Consider the following 23,051-nt stretch of genomic DNA (forward strand, 5'->3'; position numbering starts at 1 on the left):
AGGATGGATGGTGAAGAGACTGAGATTGTTCACAGCTTTAGTTTGCTTGGCTCCACAGTCAATACTCTTGGCACCAGTAGCCAGGAAATTAAAAGGCCCATTGCCATGGGAAAGTCTGCTGTTAGGGACCTCTCCAAAGTACTGAAGAGCAATGGTGTCTCTCTGGAGACTAAAGTGCATCTGATAAAGGTCATGGTCTTTGCAAACACTTGTTATGCATCAGAGAGTGGGACAATGACCAAGGAGGATAGAAGGAGAATTGATGCCTTTGAGCTATGGTGCTGGAGAAGAGTATTGAGAGTACCATGGACTGCTAGGAAAACAAACAGATTTGTCCTGGAAAGGGTTAAACCGGGTGGCTCCTTGGAGGCAAGGATTCTGAGGCTCCGTCTAACCTTCTTTGGACATGTTGTAAGGAGAGAACGGTCCCTGGAGAGGGACATCATGCTTGGGAGGGTGGAGGGACAGCGCAGGAGGGGAAGGCCCTCTATGAGGTGGATTGATTAAGTGACTGGGATAATCAGGATGGGTGTATCAGAGACAGTGCTATTGGCACAGGACAGAGCAGAGTTGAGGGCTGTTGTACACAGGGTCAATATATAGGGTCGCTATGAGTCGCAAGTGACTCAACGACACCTAACAACAACAACAACAACAACCTTAAATGATTAGAAAACCTTCTGTTTAAAGTAACTCTCCTTGGACATGTTCTTAAGTCTAGGTGACTTTTAAACTCTCTCCATGACCCCTTGATCTTGATCACAAGACTTGTCACTTACTGCACTGTGATAGCTTCTGCCGTTGATTTGTTCTAATTTGTTCTCAGTGCATATTATTTTAATTACAAAAAATAATTCCGGTAATAAGCGTCTTCTCCCTTTTCTCTCTGCTCCCTACTTGCGTGATGTACACATAGTGAAAAATCCCCAGAGGCTTTCCCTTTGGATGGGGCATCATTTCTTTCTCTTTTGTTCCTTTTGTTCCATGGCCTCAATACTGCTCCATGGGGTACTACTTCTTTGGCTGCAAATAAAATTAATTTTAAATAATTTTCAAATATAAAGCTCTTGAGAAAGCTGCAACACTGAACTGATGAGCCATGTGGAATGAAGATATGAGAAGCTGAAAATTTAATTGGAGTTCTGTATCTCTCTCTAGAGAATTTTTTTAAACCTTTCTCACTATATTAAAATCTGAGCTTTAATTCCGTGAATTTCACCCCAATCTTGAAACTATCATGTTTCTTATTAAATGCTCGGCTGGTGAATCATTCAGGAAGAAGGCAACATCCAGGGGAAAAAAAAACCAACCCAAAAAAACAAAAAACAAAAAAAACAAACCCACCCACATTTTTTTCTTTCTTTGTTTGTTTAATTCTCAAATTAAATACTACTCCAAGTTGTCAAGTTGCCAGCAACTTTGAAATAAGGAAAAGCATTTTGGGTAGCAGGACCGAGACGGTCAGTGATAAAAATAACACTTAATGTCGGTTTTCCTTTCTCAAAGGAACAGACAATGCCTGCAAAGTATAAATAATAAAAAAGCAGGGAAACAATGTTGAAGCAACTATGGGCTAGTTACGAGAAAAAATCACGATGACCCATGTTCAAGGACTTATTCTGTCTTTAATAAGCATATATAATTCGTTCTGAGAGTAATGCCAGATAAGCCCTTAAAACCATTCTCCTGAGGACTCCTTAGACACTAACCAGTGTCTTTTTATTTTGCCCTCCAGAATTTATTCCAGTTTGTAAACCTGTCTCAGTAATAAAGCTACTTTCACTATTGTATACATAGGCCCCTGAGTGAGTGCTGGTGGCCAAGTGGCAAGAAGCTGTGCTCCTGTCCTGAAGGCACACAGTTCGAGGCCACCAGCTGCTCTGTGGGAGAAGGATGGGCAGTCACCTCCCATGCAATTAACTGCCTCTCAAAACTCGCCAGAGGGTCAGCCATGAGTTGGTTTTGACTCTATGGTCCACAACTCCCTGGATCAGGAAAGGGAGGGGAAGATATTCTAAGATTTAAAAAAAAAAATCCATGGTTATTTTCAGACATGAAGCTGAAAGGGAATCTGAGAATGAACCAAATGCCACTGGACAGCTGTCTGAGGTACCGAGGAGTGACAGATATCTCCAAGGAGAAGGACCCATCAGAGTATTTTCTCTGGATGGAATATTTGTAGAGAAATTTTCATTTGAAAGACGTGACTTTAAATCATTGCTGAGTCAGTTTTAACTAATGATGACATTGTGGTTTCTCTCTAGAACCCTGCCCCATGTGGGCTTTGCATAGTTCTTTGGCAGAAGAAGCTGTAGTCTTGGCAGTAGACAGTCAAATGTTCTTCTGAGGTGGCACTGATGGACTCCAAATTCTGATCTTTTGGTTAATATCCAAGTGTTTAATTGTGTGTACCATCAAGGACTCCAGAAATTACAACACTGAATCATACCCTTGTACCATGACAGCTTATTGTTGTTGTTCGATGCCAGTGTTGACGCTAGTCCCAACCACAGTGACCCTGGGAATCACAGACATGAACCTTGTCCTGTCCTGCACCATCCTCCAACATCCTGGGATGTTGGAGTCCGATACAGCCATTGAACAATCTGTCTCCTTGAGGATTATCCTCTCTCCCACCAAGCCTCCACCTTTCCTTTAACCATTTTCAAGTCCAAAATACAATGAGATTATTTAATGTATCAATTCACTACTATGTTTGCAAGTTTCCGTCCCCCAGAATCCCTTCGGCCGTAATTTCATATTTACCCCCTCCTCTTAACCATGACTATCAACAATAAACTTCAGTCTCTATGCCTTTGGAGCCCTGGTGGCGCAGTGTGTTCAGATGCTAACCAAAACATCAGCAGTTGGAACCAAGCAAGTTTCTGCAAGAATTATAGTCTTAGCAACCCATGGGTCAGGTCGGCTATGCCCTGAAGAGTCACTGAGACAAAGAGACTTGGCAGCAACAGTAAGAATGGTGCAGGTGTTTTAATGCAATACCTCTTATTTTGGGTCTGCCTTATTTCACTCAGAATTACGTGTTCACAGTTCACGTTATAAATGAACAAATTTCATTTAGTTTCATGTCTGAATAATACTGAAGTGATTTTTAATACTATGTTCATATATAATACATAGATTGTGTTTATCCCCTTATTTTGGCAGAATTTTTTGCTTGCTTCTATCTCTTTGGCCATGTGCATAGTGCTGCAATGAATCCATTTCTTTCTCTCAAACCAAAATTAGGTAAATAATAATGTAGGGAATTATGATCAAAAAGTTGGCCGTTCAAAACCACCAGCTGTTCTAGGGAAGAAAGTTGCGCCTCCACTCACATTAAAATTCACACCCTTGGAAATGTGATGGAGGTCCACACCAAGAACTGGAATGGACTGGATGGCAGTGTTTTTTACGTACTTTAATGCGTGAAAAAAAATTTTTAGTCTACCAAGAACCTTGCAGTCTATTCCAGGTTCACTTGACAAACCCTGGCCACAGCCCTATACAACATGCGCCTTCCTTAAATTTAGACAGCTTCTATCCTTCTTCTCATGGGCAATTTAAAAATCAAAGCTTATGCCTTCTTCTGGTTGATCTTCTTCCTTGGGAAATGGAGTGACGGCATAGAGACTTACAGGCCATCTCCATAAGAGAAATAATGTAGGTGACAAAAATCCCTGGGCTCCACCCAGCTTACGTGTAGTGTGAAGTCAAAATATTGGTCCTATTAACACTGTCTAGGTGATTGTGAATCAGAGTAAATGTAATAGACGTTCACCTGTAGAGAGCAGCTCTGGGAAATAAAAATAAACCAATGTAAGATATTAAGCAACTTCTAAATCACCATGTATATACTATTTGAACTTAGAAACAATTCCCTTATGTATTTCCCCATAGATACAACTGACTGCTCTCTGGACATGGAAATCCTCTTAGCAGTCATGTAATGTCTCCATTTCACCTGGACCATCTGCATCTTGCACTAAAATAAATAACAAGGGGCTCTCAGGGGGGCAGAAAAAAAAAGGAGCAAATATCCCAGCAGGCCAGGCACTTGGAGTTATTTTCAGCCAAACAAGGAAGGTGTATTGATTCCTCTTCCATTCCAATTCCCCGTGTCTCTGGAGTAGATTGTTACAAGGTTCACCTGAATTACAAAACTTACAACTAGGAATGCAACTAGACATTCTGAATGTTAGCGTGAACCAATTGAGTTAAATGGCCAAACGTCATCTTTTCCTTTTTCAGCTTAACGTTAAAAAGCTGCTCACCAAAAGAAAACGTTAGTGCAACGACTTTTCTAGACCCTAAGCGCAATCTGTGACTGTTTACCACTCAAGAAGAAGAAAAAAATAGACGGAACAGAAATTGACATCTACACAATGGTTGCAATATTTTATAAGGCCTGAAGATTATGTATCAAGCCTCAAAATGAAAATACATTATAATTTTTTTCCCTGAATAATTCAAAGGCAAAGAAGATTAGACATGCTGATTGTGTGGAGGGCAAAACACAGCACAGGCTGCGTATAAAATTGAGTTGCTATTAAAAAAATCTGGAACAATAACAAGAACAACAACAACAAAATAAACTGTGTGCCATCAGTTTGGAGTTACGCTCCAGTCTTTGTCTTCAAAGTCACCTGCAAGAAATGAGGAAGTGTTCGTTGTGAGCACGAGGGAAGGAGGTGGGGTACAGAGGGCTTACCTGTCATGGCTTGCTGGTCGTCCACGGTTAACTTTAAGCTTTTTCCTCGACGAACCACACGCACAGTGTGCCATTCGTTATCATTGAGGTTATAGCCGGCAAAAAGGGTCTCGGGACCTTTGCCTGTAGAATATGCCAAACAGTCATTAAGGACACTCGGTATGAGTCACAGAGATGAGCCTCACAGAGTGCGAGTGAGAGAAAGAGACAAAGCAGGGGAGGGAGAGAGAGAGAAGGAGGAGGAGGAGAAAGAAAGAAAGAAATGAAAGGAGAGAGAGAGAGGAGAGTGGCTGACCAATGCTCAAGCCCATTAGAGTCATAAAGAAGAAGTTAACGAGCATTCAGGTGGAGCCACTTTAGAGGGCTCTTCAATACCGCACATTGGTCTAAACAAATGAACCTGGTGTCAGAAAAAGGCACAGTCAATGAGGCCCTCGGGCACCTCCTACGTGGACACTTATTTCGTTCTTTCTTTCCTTGTCTTTTGTTTTCTTTTGGGGTGATGAAGTTCTGATTTGGACTGTTATCAATTTGTTGTTGAAGGGGAGTCTGGCAGTCACCTGACCTCGGCCCAAGGGGAGTGGTCCAGAGTGAGAGGGAAGGAATTTCCAGCTACTGGTTAACCAACTATTTTCAGCTGGCCGACCTGAAACTGTTCAGGGTTTTAGACCGTGTTTGGCTGCTGTTCAGTTTTAATGTTATGTCACATCAGCTCGTACCATATTCTCAGTTCCCTTTGCCTCTTTGATTTATGAATGGCTGTATACACAAGCACGAAATCTAAACACCTCCCTGTAACACAATGGGCTCATATGCTGCAAATCTGAGCGTGGTAGAAGCAGAGAAAATGGGTGTGGATAAAAAGCATTGGCTTAAACTGGACTTCTACGTGCAGGAGACTGACGCAGGAGCCACATCTCATACCATGCACAAAACTCAAAGTGGACCAGGGACTTAGGGGTAAGGCCCCAAAACATGTAGATCATCAGAGACAAAATGAAACCACACTTAGAAGGTCTCACCTATGATATAAACAGACTGGTAAAAATGGCCAGAGGAGAGGACAGCATCGATGAATGGGACCTTCTAAAGATTAAGTATCTGTGTGCATTAAGACCTTTTCCAATAAGGTGAAAAGAAAACCCAGTGACTAGGGGGGAAAAAAACAAACCAAAAAACATTTGGCAATGCTATCACTGACAAAAGTCTCAAACAAAAGTTTACAGAATCCTACAGGGCCTCCACAAGAAAATAGCGGATAACACAGTTACAAAATGGGCAAAAGACATGAAAAGACTTTTCACACAGTAAGATATTCAGATGGCCAACAGACATATAAAGAAATGTTCAAAATCACTAGTAATAAGATGTAAATCAAAACCACAATGAGATATCATCTCACCCCAGTAGCAGTGGCAAAGTTTAAGAGGACAGCAAGCAGTAAATGTTGGACAGGATGTGGAGAGATTGGATCTCTCATACACTGTGGGTGAGACTGTAAAATGGTACCACTGCTATGGCATTTCCTCAAAAAGCTAAACACAGAAATTCCATGTGATCCACCTATTCCACTCATAGGAATATACTGAGGGAAAAAAAATAGAAATGAGTCACAAATGGAGATTTGTACACTGATGTGTACCAGTCATGCTTAACTCGATGGCACCTAAGAACAACAGCAATTGCTCTAAAAAGTTGCTTTGTGTAAACTATTGAAATGACAGAATTAAACGGAGCAATTTCCCTTCAATTTAGGCACAAATCAAGGGACATTTTTGTATTTTACTGCAACTGGGTATTAAAAAATGATTTAATACCAGATACCATTCTGATTCACTGAAGAAAAAAGAGTTGAGGAGAAATCATTTGTAGATGATGTTGCTCCTCCAGCTGCAGTGTTTCTGCACTCGATTCCTGGCAGTTTGCTGTTCCATGGTGGCTGGACTCTGGAGGGATGCCTGCAGCATCTCTCTGCATTTAACTATCAGCAGAGTCTCCATGACAGACAGGTTTCAGGGGAAGCCCGCCTCCTAGGAAGAAGGACTTTATGATCTACTTCAAAATTTAAAAACTGGCCTGTGAAAATGCATGCATAGCAGCAAAAGAGCATACTACAAAGTACAGGAAGATGAAACCTTCATGTTGGAAAACACTCATGATAGGAAAACGGAGGACATCTCTGCCTTCCAAGTGCAGTTGACATTCAAGGGTTGGAAGGACCTTCATTTTCTGAACAGACGCGGCTCCAAATGAGAAGAAACAGTGGCAGACATTCATCAAAAACTGGAATCTGGAATATACACATTGTGACCCCAGAAACAATTGGAAGTTGTGAAAAGTGAAATGGAACATGTATGGAACATATATCGATCCATAGCCTAGGCATCAGTGAGGGAGCTCTGGTGGCTTAGGGGTAAGGCACTGCTCTGCCAGCCCAAAGGTATGCAGTTCAAATCCAACAACTTCTCTGTGAGAGAAAGATGAGCAATCTCCTCCCATGCTGGTTCCTGCCTCTGAAAATCTGCAATTCTCTGGTGATTGATACTCGCTGATTGATTGCTCAGCTGTCGGTCGATTCCAACAGCTCAATGGTACACAACACCACCCGGCACTAGAGGGTAGAAATGGACTAGTGAGAGCCATTTTCAATCAGATAATTATGTGAGCTCCCACGTTGGAAATGAAAAAGTGAAGGCCTGATGACATTGTGTCCATCAAGAAGAGAAATTCAAGATCTCTCCTGAAGTACAAAGGTGTTAGTGACAGGATAATATCCACACTCCTGTGGGGAAGACTGGTTAATGCAGTTTTTTATTGTCATTTCCTCACTAACCACTAAGGGTGAAGAAACGGAAAAGATTTTAATCAAATTCTGCAGTCTGAAATCAGCAAACGTGAGGCTGAATGCTAAAGTTGGAAGCAAAAAATAGGACCAGTAGTTGGAAAACGTGGTCTTGGTGAGAGCAACAATGACAACAATCACATGACAAATGTTGACAAGATCAATGACTTATAGACTGCAAACACCTTTTTAAAGTGGTGACGCATGTGAGCCTCTCAGTATGGGATACACAAAAATCAAAGCAACCACGTCTATGGAAAGAGATGACGGAAAAGCTCAGTCACATCACTGAGAACGTGACAAGTGGCTAACTGTGGAACCCACCACTGATGACACAGTGCAAGTTCAAGTTGAAGCTACAGAAAAGGACAATTAGTCCACCGGGGGCAATATATGACCTTGAGCATATACCATCTGAATTTATAAGTCATCTCAAAAACATACTGCACATACTGAACACCAATGTCCATGTATTCGATATGTTGTGGGATGACACCCAGGGACCAAAGGTCTTTAAGGAGATAAAAAAGACAGACCAAACGGAAGTCAGAAGAGACTCTGAAACTCACTCTCAGTAGTAGAATAGCTAAAGCAAAGCAAACAAATGAAGAGAAAAGAAAGGGCACCTTGACAAGGCAGAGTGTTCTAGTGAAATTGTATGGGGATCTAGAGATAGAAAAACAAAAATGAATTACACAGTGGGCATTCCTAATGATAAAAGAACTGAAGAAACGTCAAGCTGTGAGTTGCATTATGAAAGATTTTATGCACCATAAAAAAAAAGACCCAAATGACGCAGTTAGCATCCAAAGAAGGTGGAAATAAAATACAGAGTCACTGTACCAAAAATAATCTGTCAACATCTGATCATTGCTGGAGGTAGCATATGATCAAGAGTTGATGGTACTGAAGGAAAAAATTCAGGCTGCACTGAAGGTATTAGCGAAAACCCAACAATCAAAGCCAATGAGTGCAGGACCCCAGAAAGCAAACGTACTGCTATGAACAAAGACAGACAGGATACCTCATAGGCTGCTTCCAGAAAAGGATGCAATACTGGAAGCACTCATTTGTCCATGCCATGAAATTTGGAGGACAACAACCTGGGTAATGAACTAGAAAGAGATTTATCATTGTGTCCGTTCCAGGAGGAAAAAAAAAAAGATGATCCAACAGAATTTGAGCATTAGTGAACAATATCATGCACGTACAACCTTGCTAAAGATCCTTTTAAAAGTTATTTAATAACTTTTATCTTAAAAGTTATTTAATAACTTTTAGAAGGATCATCAACAAAGAGAGGTCAGAAATGCCAGCCATTTACAGAAACGGGTATAAAAGGAGGGATGTTTTTCATATCAGATGGATCCTGACTGAAAACAGAACACCAGAAATGTGATACTCCCCTCTATTTTATAGACTATTGAAAAAGAAAATACATTCAACCATGTGGAGCCTGTCAAATTACGGGGAGCATTAGGAAGAAGGGGGAGGCCAGAAGACATACTTGAACTCTTGAAGAAGTCTGTGCATGGAGAAACAGACGGTTTTGTTCTTGTTTAACAGAACAAGAGTGATCTCTGGCTTCAAATAAAGAAAAGTCTGTGCCAATGTTATATCCTTTAATCATACGTATTCAATCTATATGCTGACAAAATAACATAAAACAGGTGGCTTAAAGGAAGATGGAAAAGATGAAGATTGGAAGAAAGCTCATTAATAACTTACACAGAGGCCAAGACCTTGGGTGCTCTGGTGGCAGCCTGGTAAGGAACCGTGCTGCCAGCACAAAGGTACATGGTTTGAACCTACCCGCTGCTGTGTGGGGAGAGAGATGGGCAATCTCCTATCATGCAATTTACTGTCTCTGAAAATCTACTGGAGGGTCAGCGATGAGTTAGTGCTGACTTGATGGTACACCACCACCACCGTCACTACCATCACAACAAAACGTTAAAAAGCAAAGATGTCAGGGTGCTCTGGTGGCCTAGTGGCAAGAAGCTGCACTGCAATCCCAGAGGTATGCAGTTCGAATACACCAGATGCTCTGCTGGAGAAGAAGGGGCAATCTCCTCCTGTACCAGTCAGATATGATTTGATGGTACCCACACTAAAAATTAATAATAATAATAATAATAATAATAACAAGTAGTAGTAGTAGTAGTAATAGTAATAATAATAGCAAAGTTGTCATTCTGAGGACTAAAATGGGCCTGGCCAAGTCATGGAACTTTCAATGGCATCAAACGTGGGTGAAAGCTGGACAGGAAATAAGACTGAAGAATTGATGCCTTTGAACTAGACTGTTGGTGAAGACTGTTGAATATACCATGGACACTCAGGTGAGGGTGGGTGGGTGGAATCTGTCCTAGAAGAAGAATAGCTGGAATATGCCTTAGAAGATGGTAATGTATCACACATGCACTTTGAGCAGCTTATCAGAAGAGGAAATCCTGGAGAACATCAGGGTGAGTGTAGCAGAGTGTCAGGAAAAATGAGGACGATTCTCAAGAGGCTTGATGAAGTGACTGCAGACAATGGGGTCAAACACTGCAATGATGCTGAAGATGGTACAGGCCACGTGGACTCTTGTGCTAAGGGACCAAGTGTTGCTATGAGCATCAACCTACATGACAATGCCCAACGGCAACAATAGGGAACTCTGGTGGCCCAGTGGTAAGAAACTACTCCGCAATCTTGACAGCACATGCCACTCTATCGAGAAGGATGGGCAATTAGCTCCCGTGTGATTAAACTGCCAGAGGGCCAGCTACAGGTTGGCTCCAACTCGAAGGTACACAACAGCAGTGCCAACAATAAGAACTAACACTTTCTGATTTCTTGAAACAATAAAGGGCACTGCACTGTGGAATTGCAGGACTTTCAAATGATTGAAGAGCATCATTTCCTAAACCAGATTATACCAGTGAGACCAATCAATATCAAAGAGCAGTAGAGGATGTATCATAAGGATGAGATAAAAGCTAGGGAGATAGGGAGTTTCTGATAGCCTAGTTGCAAGAAGCTGTGCTGTAATCCCAAAGGCATGCAGTTTGAGGGCACCAGCTTCTGGTCAGGTGAAGGATGGGCAATCTCCTCTCACATGATTTATTGCCTCTGAAAACCCACTGGAGGGTCAGCTATGGGTCTGTTCTGACTCGATGGTACACAACAGCAATAAGGAAAGTTTGGATTAAACCTCTTTTAAAATCTAGGGAGACGGATAAAGAAGAAAAGAAATGAAGGAGGGATGGAGGGAAGAAATGGAAGGGAAAGAGGGATGGAAGGGAAAAGTAAGACCAGAGATATCAATCTCAGCAATCCACACCACAGAACTGCTCTCAGAGCTATGGGCAACCTGTCAACACACAGATGCTCTTTTCATGGTGTTGCTGATGATACAAGTTCCATCTTCTTTTGTTGAGGTGTCTCTGGGGCTTAAGATGAACCAGTGACACAAGCTAAATTTTGCAACAAGAGTGACTTGATCATAAAACGAGATCCCTGTGAAGATTAGGAAATTGTCCTTGTTTCTTTAGAGAAGGGAAATGATGTATCCACGTGCACAAAGAAAGCTGCTTCTAGACGGAGAACAGCTTTGAGAGCTAGATCACCACGAGACTAGAGGAAGCCTGTTCACTCAGTGGCTTCAGAGATGCTTTGAGACCAAACGTTGAAAGCAGGTTCTAGGATCAAGGGAATGCTTTCTAGTTTCAATAGAGAAGAAAGAAGTGTTTAATAGCTGTGCCATCTTAGTATCCTACCGGCAGCAAAGGTCATTCTGAGTTTTGATCTTTGAAAAGGGAATATATATCATTTGAAAGCTATTTTTATAGGAGAGCTTTTCTTCTTCTTAGCAATGTGCCCTTTTGAAGCTGCTTCACACCCGTTCTCTTTATTTTAAATGTGTTTCATCAAAGAAAAGAAACCTGAGAGTGATATCATCATTCTACCCTATTCTGGGCTTGATCTTGTGGTGAAGTTCTAATGCTTAATCTATGAAACAACTATTTCCATAACAACGGGCACACAATCCAATTAAAAATAACCCTTTGGTTCAGGAAAATCTCTGAGGGCCAAATTCAGCCTCTTGTATTATTAAAAATGTGAAGAGATTGATTTTGAGAGAGTAGGCTGTTTAAAATGCATGCGATATTCTCTGTTCAGACAAGGGAGAGACAGAATATACACTAAACTGGGTGCTGCCACACCCTGATTTTCTAGTCATGAAGTCTGGGTGTTAAGAGTGATTATAATATGCCAGGCACACTATCTGCTATTTTATCTTTGCATTATTATTACAACTTTTACAGCTACGGAAACAAGAGTTCCAGAATATGAAAACCACTTGGGCTCCAAGGTCACACAGCCAGTAAGTGACAACCCTAGTTTGACTTAGGGCATTACCTGCTCCTAGCTTGCATGCTTATCCCTTTAATTCTGAGCCTCTCACCTCTAGAAACAAGTTATGAATTTAATCCCTTGGCTTTTCAATGTCTTCATCTCTAAATTACAAGAATGTACCAGATACTGTTTGTCAGGTGTTGTGGTATATACAAGATCCCATTGCTAGACAAACCTAGACCTCTTCTGTATGTGTCTAGGTGAGAGACAGTCTCTCATCGCCGAACCTTACTTCTGTTCAGGAATGCTGAAATGATGAGTGCCAAGGAGATGATGGAAGTACCTCAAGGTACATCGCACTGTGAGCGTGTCTCCATTGACAGCAGTGCAAACTTAGCTAACACGCTCACTTTCTGGGGCCTGAACATCTTCATCCACAAGCTGAAGAAAGGTTAGCTGATCTCTACCTCTGACCTCACTTATTATCTGTAAATTTAAACTGACCAAGATGGTGTAGTGGTTGAATAAACAAAGATTGTGTAGCTGTTGAATCCACAAAGATGATGTAGCTGTTGTAATGTTAAGTGTCACATGTCTTCTTGCCAACGTTCCAGGAGTTTAGCGACACAATTAATGACTTGAAAACCTCTTTGGAATTTTTCCCTATTTCATCTCCACTTGCATTACTCATGCTACCACCTCTCTTCCAGTTTTGTGCATCCGAAAGTGTTACGTTGAAGCTAAGACTTTTCACACAGAATTTATGTGAGAAATTTTTTTTAAGATTCTGAGGAAAGGTTATATAGAATTCATTCTGTTTTTAAAGAAATTATTTCGGAACTTGTGAATGGAGTTATTATGTAATGCGGGGGGGGGGGGCTCTGACTGCATATATTGTGTCTGGCTGGCGGTTTCAATGCAACATCAACTCCATGGAGAAAGATGGACAATCTTGTCCCGTGCAATTTACAGTCTCTGAAACCCTATGGAGGGTCTGCTATGAATTGATTCTGACTAATAGGCAATGAGAATTTGATTACTTGTACATATTTTTATGATTGATTCTTACTGTTATTGTAGGCATGGAGGTATTATTATTCATTGATTTATTTATGTAGGTAGTTAAGGAAATAGCTTTAGGTAAACTGCAATATATTTCAGCCTTGAGTGAACTGAAGTACATCTCAGCAGTGGTAAAGCGCAGAGTGAAGATTGAGATTTTCCATTTCTATTGTAGCATTATTAAAATATGCAAATACTTTATTCCCTTCCTGAATCATTCTCAAGTCTCTATGTTGGAGCTATGCATTTTATTAAATGCAAATGCAATTTACTTAATTTTATTATTAATGCAATGTTTAGATGATTTGCTTCTCAAGTCAGTAGTTTGTAATTTTTAACTTCTGTTTTCTTCATGGAGAATGGTATGTACTCTACAATAATAGAAGCCTTTAATATGGTTCTTTCATAAATTCCTTATCCTTCTATATACTACCTATCTTAGTAGTGGATTCTGAAGCTACTATTTAAGGAGGCCACTTGTACCAGGTACCTTGCTTTTCAGCATAGTTCAAACAGTCGATTTCAGACTTCTTCTTCTTTTTTTTTTTTACATAAACATCAAATGTAAGTCAGTTGACCATTAAACAACTCGGGAGTGAGGGGAGGTGAAGCCTCACAGAGTTGAACAATCCATTCATGACTTCTGACTTCCTCAAAACCTGTCTACTAATAACCCACCATTTACAGACAGCCTTAGCATAGAAATAGTCAGTTGGAAATTTTTGAATTGCATAGATATTATATAGATGCCTTGGAAGCTTAAACATCAGGCTCTTAATGAAAAGATTGGTGGTTTGGATCCACCATGTAATCCTCAGGAAAAAAGAAAGAAAGAAAAAAAAGATAAAAAAAAGAGAAAAAGAAAGTCAGACTCATAAAATCGTATAGCCTTTGAGGCCTTGAAGGACAGCTCAGCTCTGTCCAATAGTGTAATTAATTATGAGGACAATCAAGACCATGCCAAGGAAGTTTGGTGTTCCTGGTTTATGTAGTATACATTTCACCCACACAAAAGTGACAAATCAGTATGAGACAAACCTATGTAGCACAAAAATTCTATGATTTTCACACCTGCTGTCCACTAAGGTGGCTTAATGAACTTCCTTTTCACAAGCAAGTTCATGATGTCCCTTATTCTGGACGTATTATCTTGATTTGGTGACCACTGCAGCTTCAGCTTTCTATCTATAGTGTCTTTTTTGAAATTTTTTTTCTTTTATATTTTATTATTTTGTTTTGTGTGTACCGTCAAATCAGATCTGACTGGTACAGGAGGAGATTGTTCCTCCTTTTCCAGCAGAGCGTCTGGTGGATTTGAATTGCGCACCTCTGGGATTGCAGTGCAGCTTCTTGCCACTAGGCCACCAGAGCTCGCTTCTATCTATAGTACCTTTAACAGTTCGAAGACTGACTTCTTGTAACGTCACGACTTTTCTCTCCTCAAGGGCACTTCCCGCATCACCAGTGCGCTTTGTGTGGGTCCCATGGCGGTGTTGAAGGTTCCCGACACTGCAGTAAACACAGTGTCAGCACACGAGAACCAGGAGCAATTGCGTTTCACTGTGATGAACCCTCTCCTAGAAAGGCGACCTGCTCAGATGCCGAGCCGTATCACGCCACAGGAGTTCTCTTCTTCTGTAACGTGGGTACTAGTGGACCCTTTCAGCCCACACTTGTACTGTCCAAGGGTCAACTGTCATTGAATTCATAACTCTTTTCAGTTATCTCAGTATTTAATCTACCATTTTGGTTAGACTATTTCTTGAGCATGGGACTCCATGGGTTTCTGATGGATGTGTTGGCCATCTAGCAAAGCAGATAACCTGACAAAGCTGCTTCATGGGTACGAGGCAGGCTGGAGGGATAATAACAATTGTTCTTAACCTCTGTTCTCGAAATCCGCTTCATGGTTAACGGTTGAGCACTTTCCCTCTATTTCTATGTTATGAGCATGTGTTACAGTTAAAAAAACCTCTCTCTAAATAAATCAATCTGTTGAGAACAGTCCTACCAATGAACTTTGCAATCATCCAAAGCTATTTTCTAGACTGTGATAGGCCGCTGAGTGTTCCCTTACATTTGAGCACACTACACATATGGTTCTTTTCAGCCATTCTAGGTACATGGGGAGCAGAACACACTGTTGTGTTCAAAAAAAGAGCTCTGGTGGCCTAGTGGCAAGAAGCTACGCTGCAATCCCAGAGATACGTGGTTCAAATCCACCAGATGCTCTGCTGGAGAAGGAGGGACAATCTCCTCCTGTATCAGTCAGATCCGATTTGATGGTACACACAAAAAATAAAAATAAAGTAAAAAATAATAAAAAAGCACAATTCACTAAAACAAAGGTCAAACCTCTACAAACTGACACAAGGAAAGAAACAGCAAATTTTAGGGTGCTTTCCCTCAAGCTTTTATAGTGCATATTCAAACAGCTAAAATGATGAAAATGTGATAGACCAGTTGAAGAGTCTCAGAAATCTGAGTTTCAGACTCAACGTGGCTTTTCACTCTCAGCAAATCCTTCATGATACTGTCTAATTTTTAGCACTCCTCCTCCTAGGTTTTTTATCATTACAACAACAAAACTTAAAAGCATTTTTTTAAAGGCTTTTAAAGTCAATTGCTGAATCCCTCTGACGTGTGAAATCTGGGCTCCATGTGTCTTCCATGAGTTGCTCAGGACTGTGGTTTACATTTCAAGTCATCATTAAAAAGTTTACTATGTGCATCTCTGTAAAATTCAGTCTCCTGTCTGGTCCCCTTTCACAGGTGCTAACAAGCTTTGTTGGCAGTGACCCTGAGAATGGTAGTCCCTAATGGCAAACTCAGAATAAGCCTTGTCATAGTGTTAGTGATGGGAAGAAGGAAAGAGCCAGGAGGAAGCAGAAGCAACCACCATCACAGCTTGCAGACTGAGTCATGATCTTGGCAGTGACACTTCCTACCTGTGAATGCCAAGAGGACTTGTATCTGGTGTTGTAGCTCTGACACCCTCAGCTTACTTTTCGACTTTGCCTTGAGTTTCTGGTTTGAAAATAGTGACTTTAAAAATAATGTCTCTTCTCTCTTTAAAAAAAAAAACCCCAAACTCAACCTCATAGAATGTTTCTATTCTATCTTTAACAACTTCCAATTATTGGACTGGGTGTGAAATTCTTTACTTCTTCTCATGAATAAGCTGGAAAAGTTAATGACAAATTCAAATCAGATATGTGAAAAAGCAGAACTTCCAGAATCTTCTTTGCCTCTGCCCTCGCTAGGTTGAGGGCCGGCTATATAATTTGTGAGCCTAGCACAAATGGAAATATGGTCTGAAGTTCACAATGAACTTCCTGATGGTGACAGCAGAGCATGAAGCCAAGCATAGGGACCACTCAACGCAAAGAGGCCGGTGTGACTGTATGGGTTGCATGTCATGAAGCCAACTTGGACTGTTTGTGCTTATTTATATCGAAGTTTCCTTACTGAGCTCTATCTACAGGAACACATAGGCAAGGCTAGAGGCAAAAATCCTTCGCATTTCTGTGCAGGAGGCACAGTAGGGTCACCTTCCCATGCTGTCTGCACTTAATGACAATGCCTCTGGGGTATCAGAGCAGCTGTCTCAGACCTGTCTCGATGGTCACGCCTGGTGCCAATCATGACCTGGGCTTCATGACAGAAGCATCACCTGTCAACCACAAAGCTGTGCCATCTGCCAAGCCTCCTATAATACCTCCTTTCTCTATTTTTCCTCAAAAATCTCCACAATCTAGACTGGCAACACCCTTGAAGAACACCTGAAATATCTTTGCAAACATGGCTCTGCCCTACTTTATAAGCAAGAAAATACAGTGTTCTAAATACAGCTAATTTCCTTTTTTCTGAAAATAACAAAACTATGCCTCTTCAAATTATAAAATAAAACATTAAACTGAGTTCTTTTAAAATTAACATAAAGATAAAGCAATTTTTAAAAATTTGCAGATGTACTGCAGAAATGAATTAATCATATTCTAATTGCACCGTGTTCATTTGTTTTGATTGGTGTATAACTTTCCCTGGCTTTCTTTAATTTTTACACTGTGCCTATCTTGGTCAAGGACATGTATCCTGGTCATATAGATTACTGAGGTTTTTATTGTGGTTCTACAAGTCACTGTGTGACATCATGCAAACTAAGTGCTTTGTGTCTCAGCATTTTCATCCGTAAATTTAAATGACTAAAAGGAATATGTCATAAGACTAATTGATGCAATGCATTTTTAACACTTAAAACAAAGCGTATCGCGATGGGAAAGTCTGCCGTTAGGGACCTCTCAAACGTACTCAGGAGCAACAGTGTCTCTCTGGAGACTAAGGTGCGCCTGATACAGGTCATGGTATTTGCAATCGCTTGTTATGCATCAGAGAGTTGGACAATGACTAGGGAGGACAGAAGGAGAGTGGATGCTTTTGAGCTGTGGTGCTGGAGAAGAGTACGGAATGTACCATGGACTGCCAGGAAAACAAACAGATTCATCTTGGAGAGGATTAAACCAAGCTGCTCCTTGGAGGCAAGGATTCTGGGGCTTCGTCTGACATACTTTGGACATGTTGCCAGGAGGGACGGGTCCTTGGAGAGGGACATCATGCTTGGGAGGGTGGAGGGACAGCGCAGGAGGGGAAGACCCTCTATGAGATGGATTGATTCGGTGACTGGGGTAATCGGGATGGGTGTGTCAGAGGCGGTGCGGTTGGCGCAGGATAGGGCAGGGTTTAGAGCTGTTGTGCATAGGGTCGCTATGAGTCGGAAACGACTCGACGGCACATAACAACATAACAACAAAACATTCCCGGGCACACGATGAGTCCTCACGAACACGAATAAAGGTGATAACTAGACATATACATGTATTCTTCATTTATCAATATGGCCAGGTCCCAAAGACTGGATGTTAAGGGAAAAGTGATGGAATGCGAAAACGGAGGATCAGATCCCAAAATGAAGAAAAATGACATCATTTTACACAACAAGGAAAGCCGCCGAAGACCATGATTCAACCCAGCTGACCCATCACCTTATCTGCGAAGTCACCATCACTCTTGGTCTGCACCTCAGCATTCATTACTGGCAGACGTAAGTCATTCATGAGCTAAAGGATGGGACGGAATAGACTTACTAATGTGAAAAATGGGAAATATCAGATAATGACATACTAAAAAAAACCAAAAAACCAAAACAAAACCAACCCTAGAGTAAGTGTAAGTAAAAAATGTAAAGTGTAAGAGTACTATATTGTCCTTCTGAGCTTCTTAACCATAAACTCAGTGATAATGTTGATTGTTGATTACCTTCGAGTTGAGCACGACTCATCATGAACAAAAGGCCTGAAGCTTTTCTATAACTATCAGCATTTCTCAGAGTTCATAGTTTCCAGAGGCATGCTGTTTAGGAAGTGGACGCCACTCCTGCTTCCAAACCTGTTTATGACATATCATAAACAGTTTAGTGCCTTCAAAAGAAAAGCCGCTCATTAACTATTTTAAGTTTTTGTTTAATGAATGGGTTTGTTGAGATTTTCTGCATTTTTCAGGAAACACTGAATGGAATATCTCACTATTTTCAATACAAATGACCAATAGGAAGTATATTCACTTTTCATACCGCCTTTTACAAAGACATGTCTCTTAATTAGCCTAGGTTGTTTTTTTTTCCTAATTGGGAACGTCCTCTGCGTGGGACACTAAGGTAGCTCAGTTACCTAGATGGCTAATTATTTGGAGCTTAACCAATCATCGACCTTGGAAATAATCTTAGTGACATCTACAGGCCATGTGAGCAAAAGGACTCAAGGGATTCGCCTCTGGGGACTTGCAAATGCTTAGAGAGAAGTTCACTTGGGAATTTCAAATTCAAGGTTTAAGGAGTATTGAGTTGAGACAACACGGATCTTTTCTGAACTGATCTTGAAGATCAGACACCCTACAGGGACTCCTTGGGTTATTTCTAGCACATACTGCCTTCACTCGCGTCCATAAACATGCAATCAATATATAGAGAAGCCTCACCTCCTGGTTCACATCTGAGTATACAGAGCTCCATGCAAATGAATACGCGAGGTTTAAAGAATCTGCCAGGGACTACTGAACCTTTATAGCCTTGACATTGACTGTACCCATTTTTGACAGAGCAGGATAAATATAATCAACATGAAAAACACATATCTTAAAGAAATGCATTTTACCTTTTAAAAATATCAGTATCGTTACAACACAATAAAAATAAACACAGATTATATAAATATACTACTATTAGAATGTTTTAAATTAGCTCCCCTTAAATCTAATCTAGCTTGGCTCACAAGTTCCGAAAGAAACAATAATTACATAAGCCTAAAACACTAGGAAAGGAAAATTCTGGACTGTGATTTTATTTTAAGGGGGGGAGGGGAATCATAGCTATATAAATAAGCTTTATAAGTATTGGTATAAGTTAAAAAGTGATTTTAATGTGTTTCATGCAATACCTAAACAACTGAATAGGTGATTTTTTTTTAAGCAGTCAATGAATACTGGGAATTTTATAAATATTTAACTTGATTTTCCATATCCAAATTGCCACTGCTTATAGTTCCAAATGCAAATGTTATTTTATTGATTATGACCTTCCTTACCTGAACACAGTATCATTACTTAAAGAGCTTCTAATGTGAAGAAAGCTAAGAGGAAAACTTGTTTTTTTGATATTATAAGGAATATTACCTTTTTCCCCTATATGTTGCTGATAGAAATGCATTTAGATATTTTCAAATTCAGAGTCTACTAAGAAAATTTACTTACCCCTTCAATAGTTTTAGAACGATTTTTCACCTACTTCTTTCAAACAGAAAAATTAAAAAAAAAAAAAACAAAAACAAACAAACAACTGGTTCTCTTTGAGTTTCTTTTTGCCTTATTTTATTTCACTGGGAAGTCATTATGCTTAGAAAGCTGTTTCTAAATCTCTATAATAAACTTCACATGCTTAAAAATACAATTTAAAGAATTTTTTTTAGAATAGATGTTATAACAGCTAATTTGTCTTCATCTTTTTAAATTTTTTTTTATCCCTAGTTCTTGCTCAAGTGATGGTTATGGGCCAATATTAAATAATAATTCATGCCATTCATTGTGTAAAGAGAAATATTTTTGTACATTGATTTATTTACTAAACTCTTTGGTAGTCTAATTTTTTACCTTTCTAAAAACATTAGTAATGAATTTCCTCCCTTTTGTCATCATTAACTTTCTTATTAAGTAAACTTTTAGCCACTAATTTGAGCACCATCATTACAAATGACAATTAATTCTAATTACTGGAAGACCCTGAGAATTTATTAACAAGTTTTCATTTCCAGCTTGTTGTGAATTTTTCTTTGGGGGAAAAAAAATCCTGTCAAACTAATGGATCATTTTAATGTCAAGGCAGGGTTCTAACACAATGACAGGACAGCTGTAGCCATGACTATAAAACCCACAGGGAGCTCTAGTGGCCTACTGGCAAGAAGCTGTGCTGCAATCCCAAAGGCACAGGGTTCAAGTCCACTAGCTGCTCTGCAGGAGAAAGATGGGCAATCTTCTTCTTCCTGTATGATTTATTGCCTCTAAAAACCCACTGGAGAGTCAACTATGGGTCGATTCTGACTCAACAGTCCTCAACAACAACAACAACATATGCTATACAGCCAGGGAATAATATATTAACAAAACTTTTCTTTGGAGAATTAGAATGGTAGAATTATTTTTTTCTATTCCCTTAGTTTTCTCTCACTTCAAATAAGAACATAAATTATGTCTAGGTAGGAATCAGGGTTGTTTTTTAAAAAATAAAAAAAATACTCATGTCTATTTTGTAGGTCATAATTAGTAGGGAATTTGTAGTCTAAGCATATTTAACATGTCCATCCATCAGAAACATCCACTAACACGATGCTGTACTCTTCACTGCTGTTTCACAGTTGACTTCCAGTTGGTTTTCAGAGGCTGTAAACTGCCTGGAAGGAGATGCCCATCTTCCTCCCATGGAGCAGCTGGTGGATTTGAACCATTCACCTTTGGGTTAACAGAGCAATTCTTTACCGACCAGAGTACTCTGACGACAATATAGGCCCAGATTATCCTAAATAACAGTGTGATTTATTTCAATTATGCATTAGCAGAAGATTTACATTTATTTACTTTTATGCTTGATCTTAGCCAAAAGAGGGACTTTTCATCATTCCTTTGGAGTACAAAAGCAAAAAATAAAGTGACTGGAGGAAATTTATGAGGTATAGATGAGAATTTTAAAAGAAAGAAATGAAAAATCACATGTAATCCCACCTGCAGATGTTGTGAACAACTGGATAGATGTCATTTTAGAAATACTGCAGAAAACCAAATTTGTTACAGTGATTTTTTTTTTTGTGAATTTCATAGTAGACAATTTTAAACAAATAGAAGATACTGATTATTTTAGCATCATTTATTAGTGAACTGAATTTACTTAATCAATCAAGTAGTTTAAATAACTAATCAATTACCAACAATCTTATATATGCTATGGTAAAACCCAATGACTGGAACTGTTGGAATAAATTATTGAATGAATAAATAAAAAAATTTGCTAAAAGCCTATCAGGAATATAATGTATAATGGAATTTTCAGAATTATTCTTGGTGATTATTATTATTGTTACTTTGACTATTATTTTCATTTAAGAGCTATGGCCCAACACCATTTTTCTGCCTATTCCAATACTTTCAGGTGAACAGGTCTTCATTTTAATCTTTGCATAATTTCTTAGGATACTTTGACTTTCATTTTCTTTTATTGAGAATTCATTATCATGTGTGAAAAGTCTGTTAACAATATTTTAAAAAGTCACACCAAAGCAGTTAACACATTAAGACCATAACCTTTGGATTTTCATTTTCACATGCAGAAACTATTTCTTTTGCACTCATGGTAATGAAAGATACTTCAAAATTCATCAGAATGTCTAGAAGCAATGTTTATTTATAACCTGTATCCTGAATTTTCAGTTAGTTCATTTTCTCAATATATTTCACAATTGTTGTTGTTGATTGCCTTTGAGTCGAGCACAACTCATAGCGACCCTATGAACAAAAGGCCTGAAGCCCGTCTACAGCTATCGACATCTGTCAACGTTCAGAGAGCTTCTGGAAGCATGTTATTCCACCAGCTAGCTACATTTTGCACACAAAAATTTTAAGAACTGTTTATTCCTGTCATAAAGACTATATTTCATTTCTAAAGCAATTTAACTACAATGGACATACATAGAAAAGGACTCTTGGCTTTGGATTTTCTCTCTCAATAGTCCTAGATATCGAATACGTATGGTCTCTATATGATGTGTCAAGTGTGTCAGAGATTGTGAGAATGGCACAGGACAGGACAGGGATCTGTTGTTTTTAGGGTCGCTGGGAGTCGTCCTCCATTCAATGGTATCTAACAACAATATTTATATTGAGATTACCGAGTGGAGATGGGAGCATGAAACATTTCCAAAACTATGTGGGCCAATAAAAAGCACATAATTCAGCATTGCTGCTTTGCTCCATCAAGTGAGGACGGACACATAGCTGACCCTCCAGTGGGTTTTCTGAGTCTGTAAATAGCACGTGACAAGACTGCTCATTCTTTCCTCTGGAGAAACTGGTGGATTAGAACTGCCCAACTTGGAGTTGGCAGTGCAGTTCTGTAACCAGTAGGCCACCAGAGCTCCCTAATTCACTTTTCGGTGCAGTAATGCCAGTTGTCATTGAAATCGCCAGTGTTTCTTTTACTTCACCTTTGGAAAACTGCTCTCCAAACATGCAGCTTGTCTACTCTGCTCCTTTATCTCACTGATAATAAGTGAAAGAAAGGGCTATTAGCTTGAGCTCACTGCACGTGCCAATCAGTCTATGTAATGGTCCTGCATCTCCTTACCTTTGACTCAAAGAGCCTTCACTTGGTTTGTGCATCATAGGTTAACCAGTTGTTGCTGATGATATTGTGATTCTCCTGGGTATTTTAGAACCCGAGTAAAACTATCTTTATTTAGAGAGTTAAGAGAGAAGATGCACCTCCAGGCTCTTCGA

The 23,051-nt window shown here is 39.8% G+C and overlaps 1 protein-coding gene across 3 annotated transcripts in view; it reads right to left on the minus strand.

Annotated features, from left to right (window-relative positions):
- The window catches only part of NRXN1 (neurexin 1), a 1,383,864-nt gene that overhangs the window by 723,337 nt on the left and 637,476 nt on the right, over nucleotides 1-23,051 (minus strand). For all 3 annotated transcript variants that reach the window (XM_006880912.1, XM_006880911.1, XM_006880913.1), the window contains one exon: nucleotides 4,712-4,834. In XM_006880912.1, coding sequence (XP_006880974.1) covers nucleotides 4,712-4,834 — 123 coding nt within the window. The remainder of the gene's footprint in view (nucleotides 1-4,711; nucleotides 4,835-23,051) is intronic.

Source organism: Elephantulus edwardii, unplaced genomic scaffold, assembly GCF_000299155.1.
Source record: "Elephantulus edwardii isolate Elephantulus edwardi_28Jun2011 unplaced genomic scaffold, EleEdw1.0 scaffold00011, whole genome shotgun sequence".
NCBI lineage: Eukaryota > Metazoa > Chordata > Mammalia > Macroscelidea > Macroscelididae > Elephantulus > Elephantulus edwardii.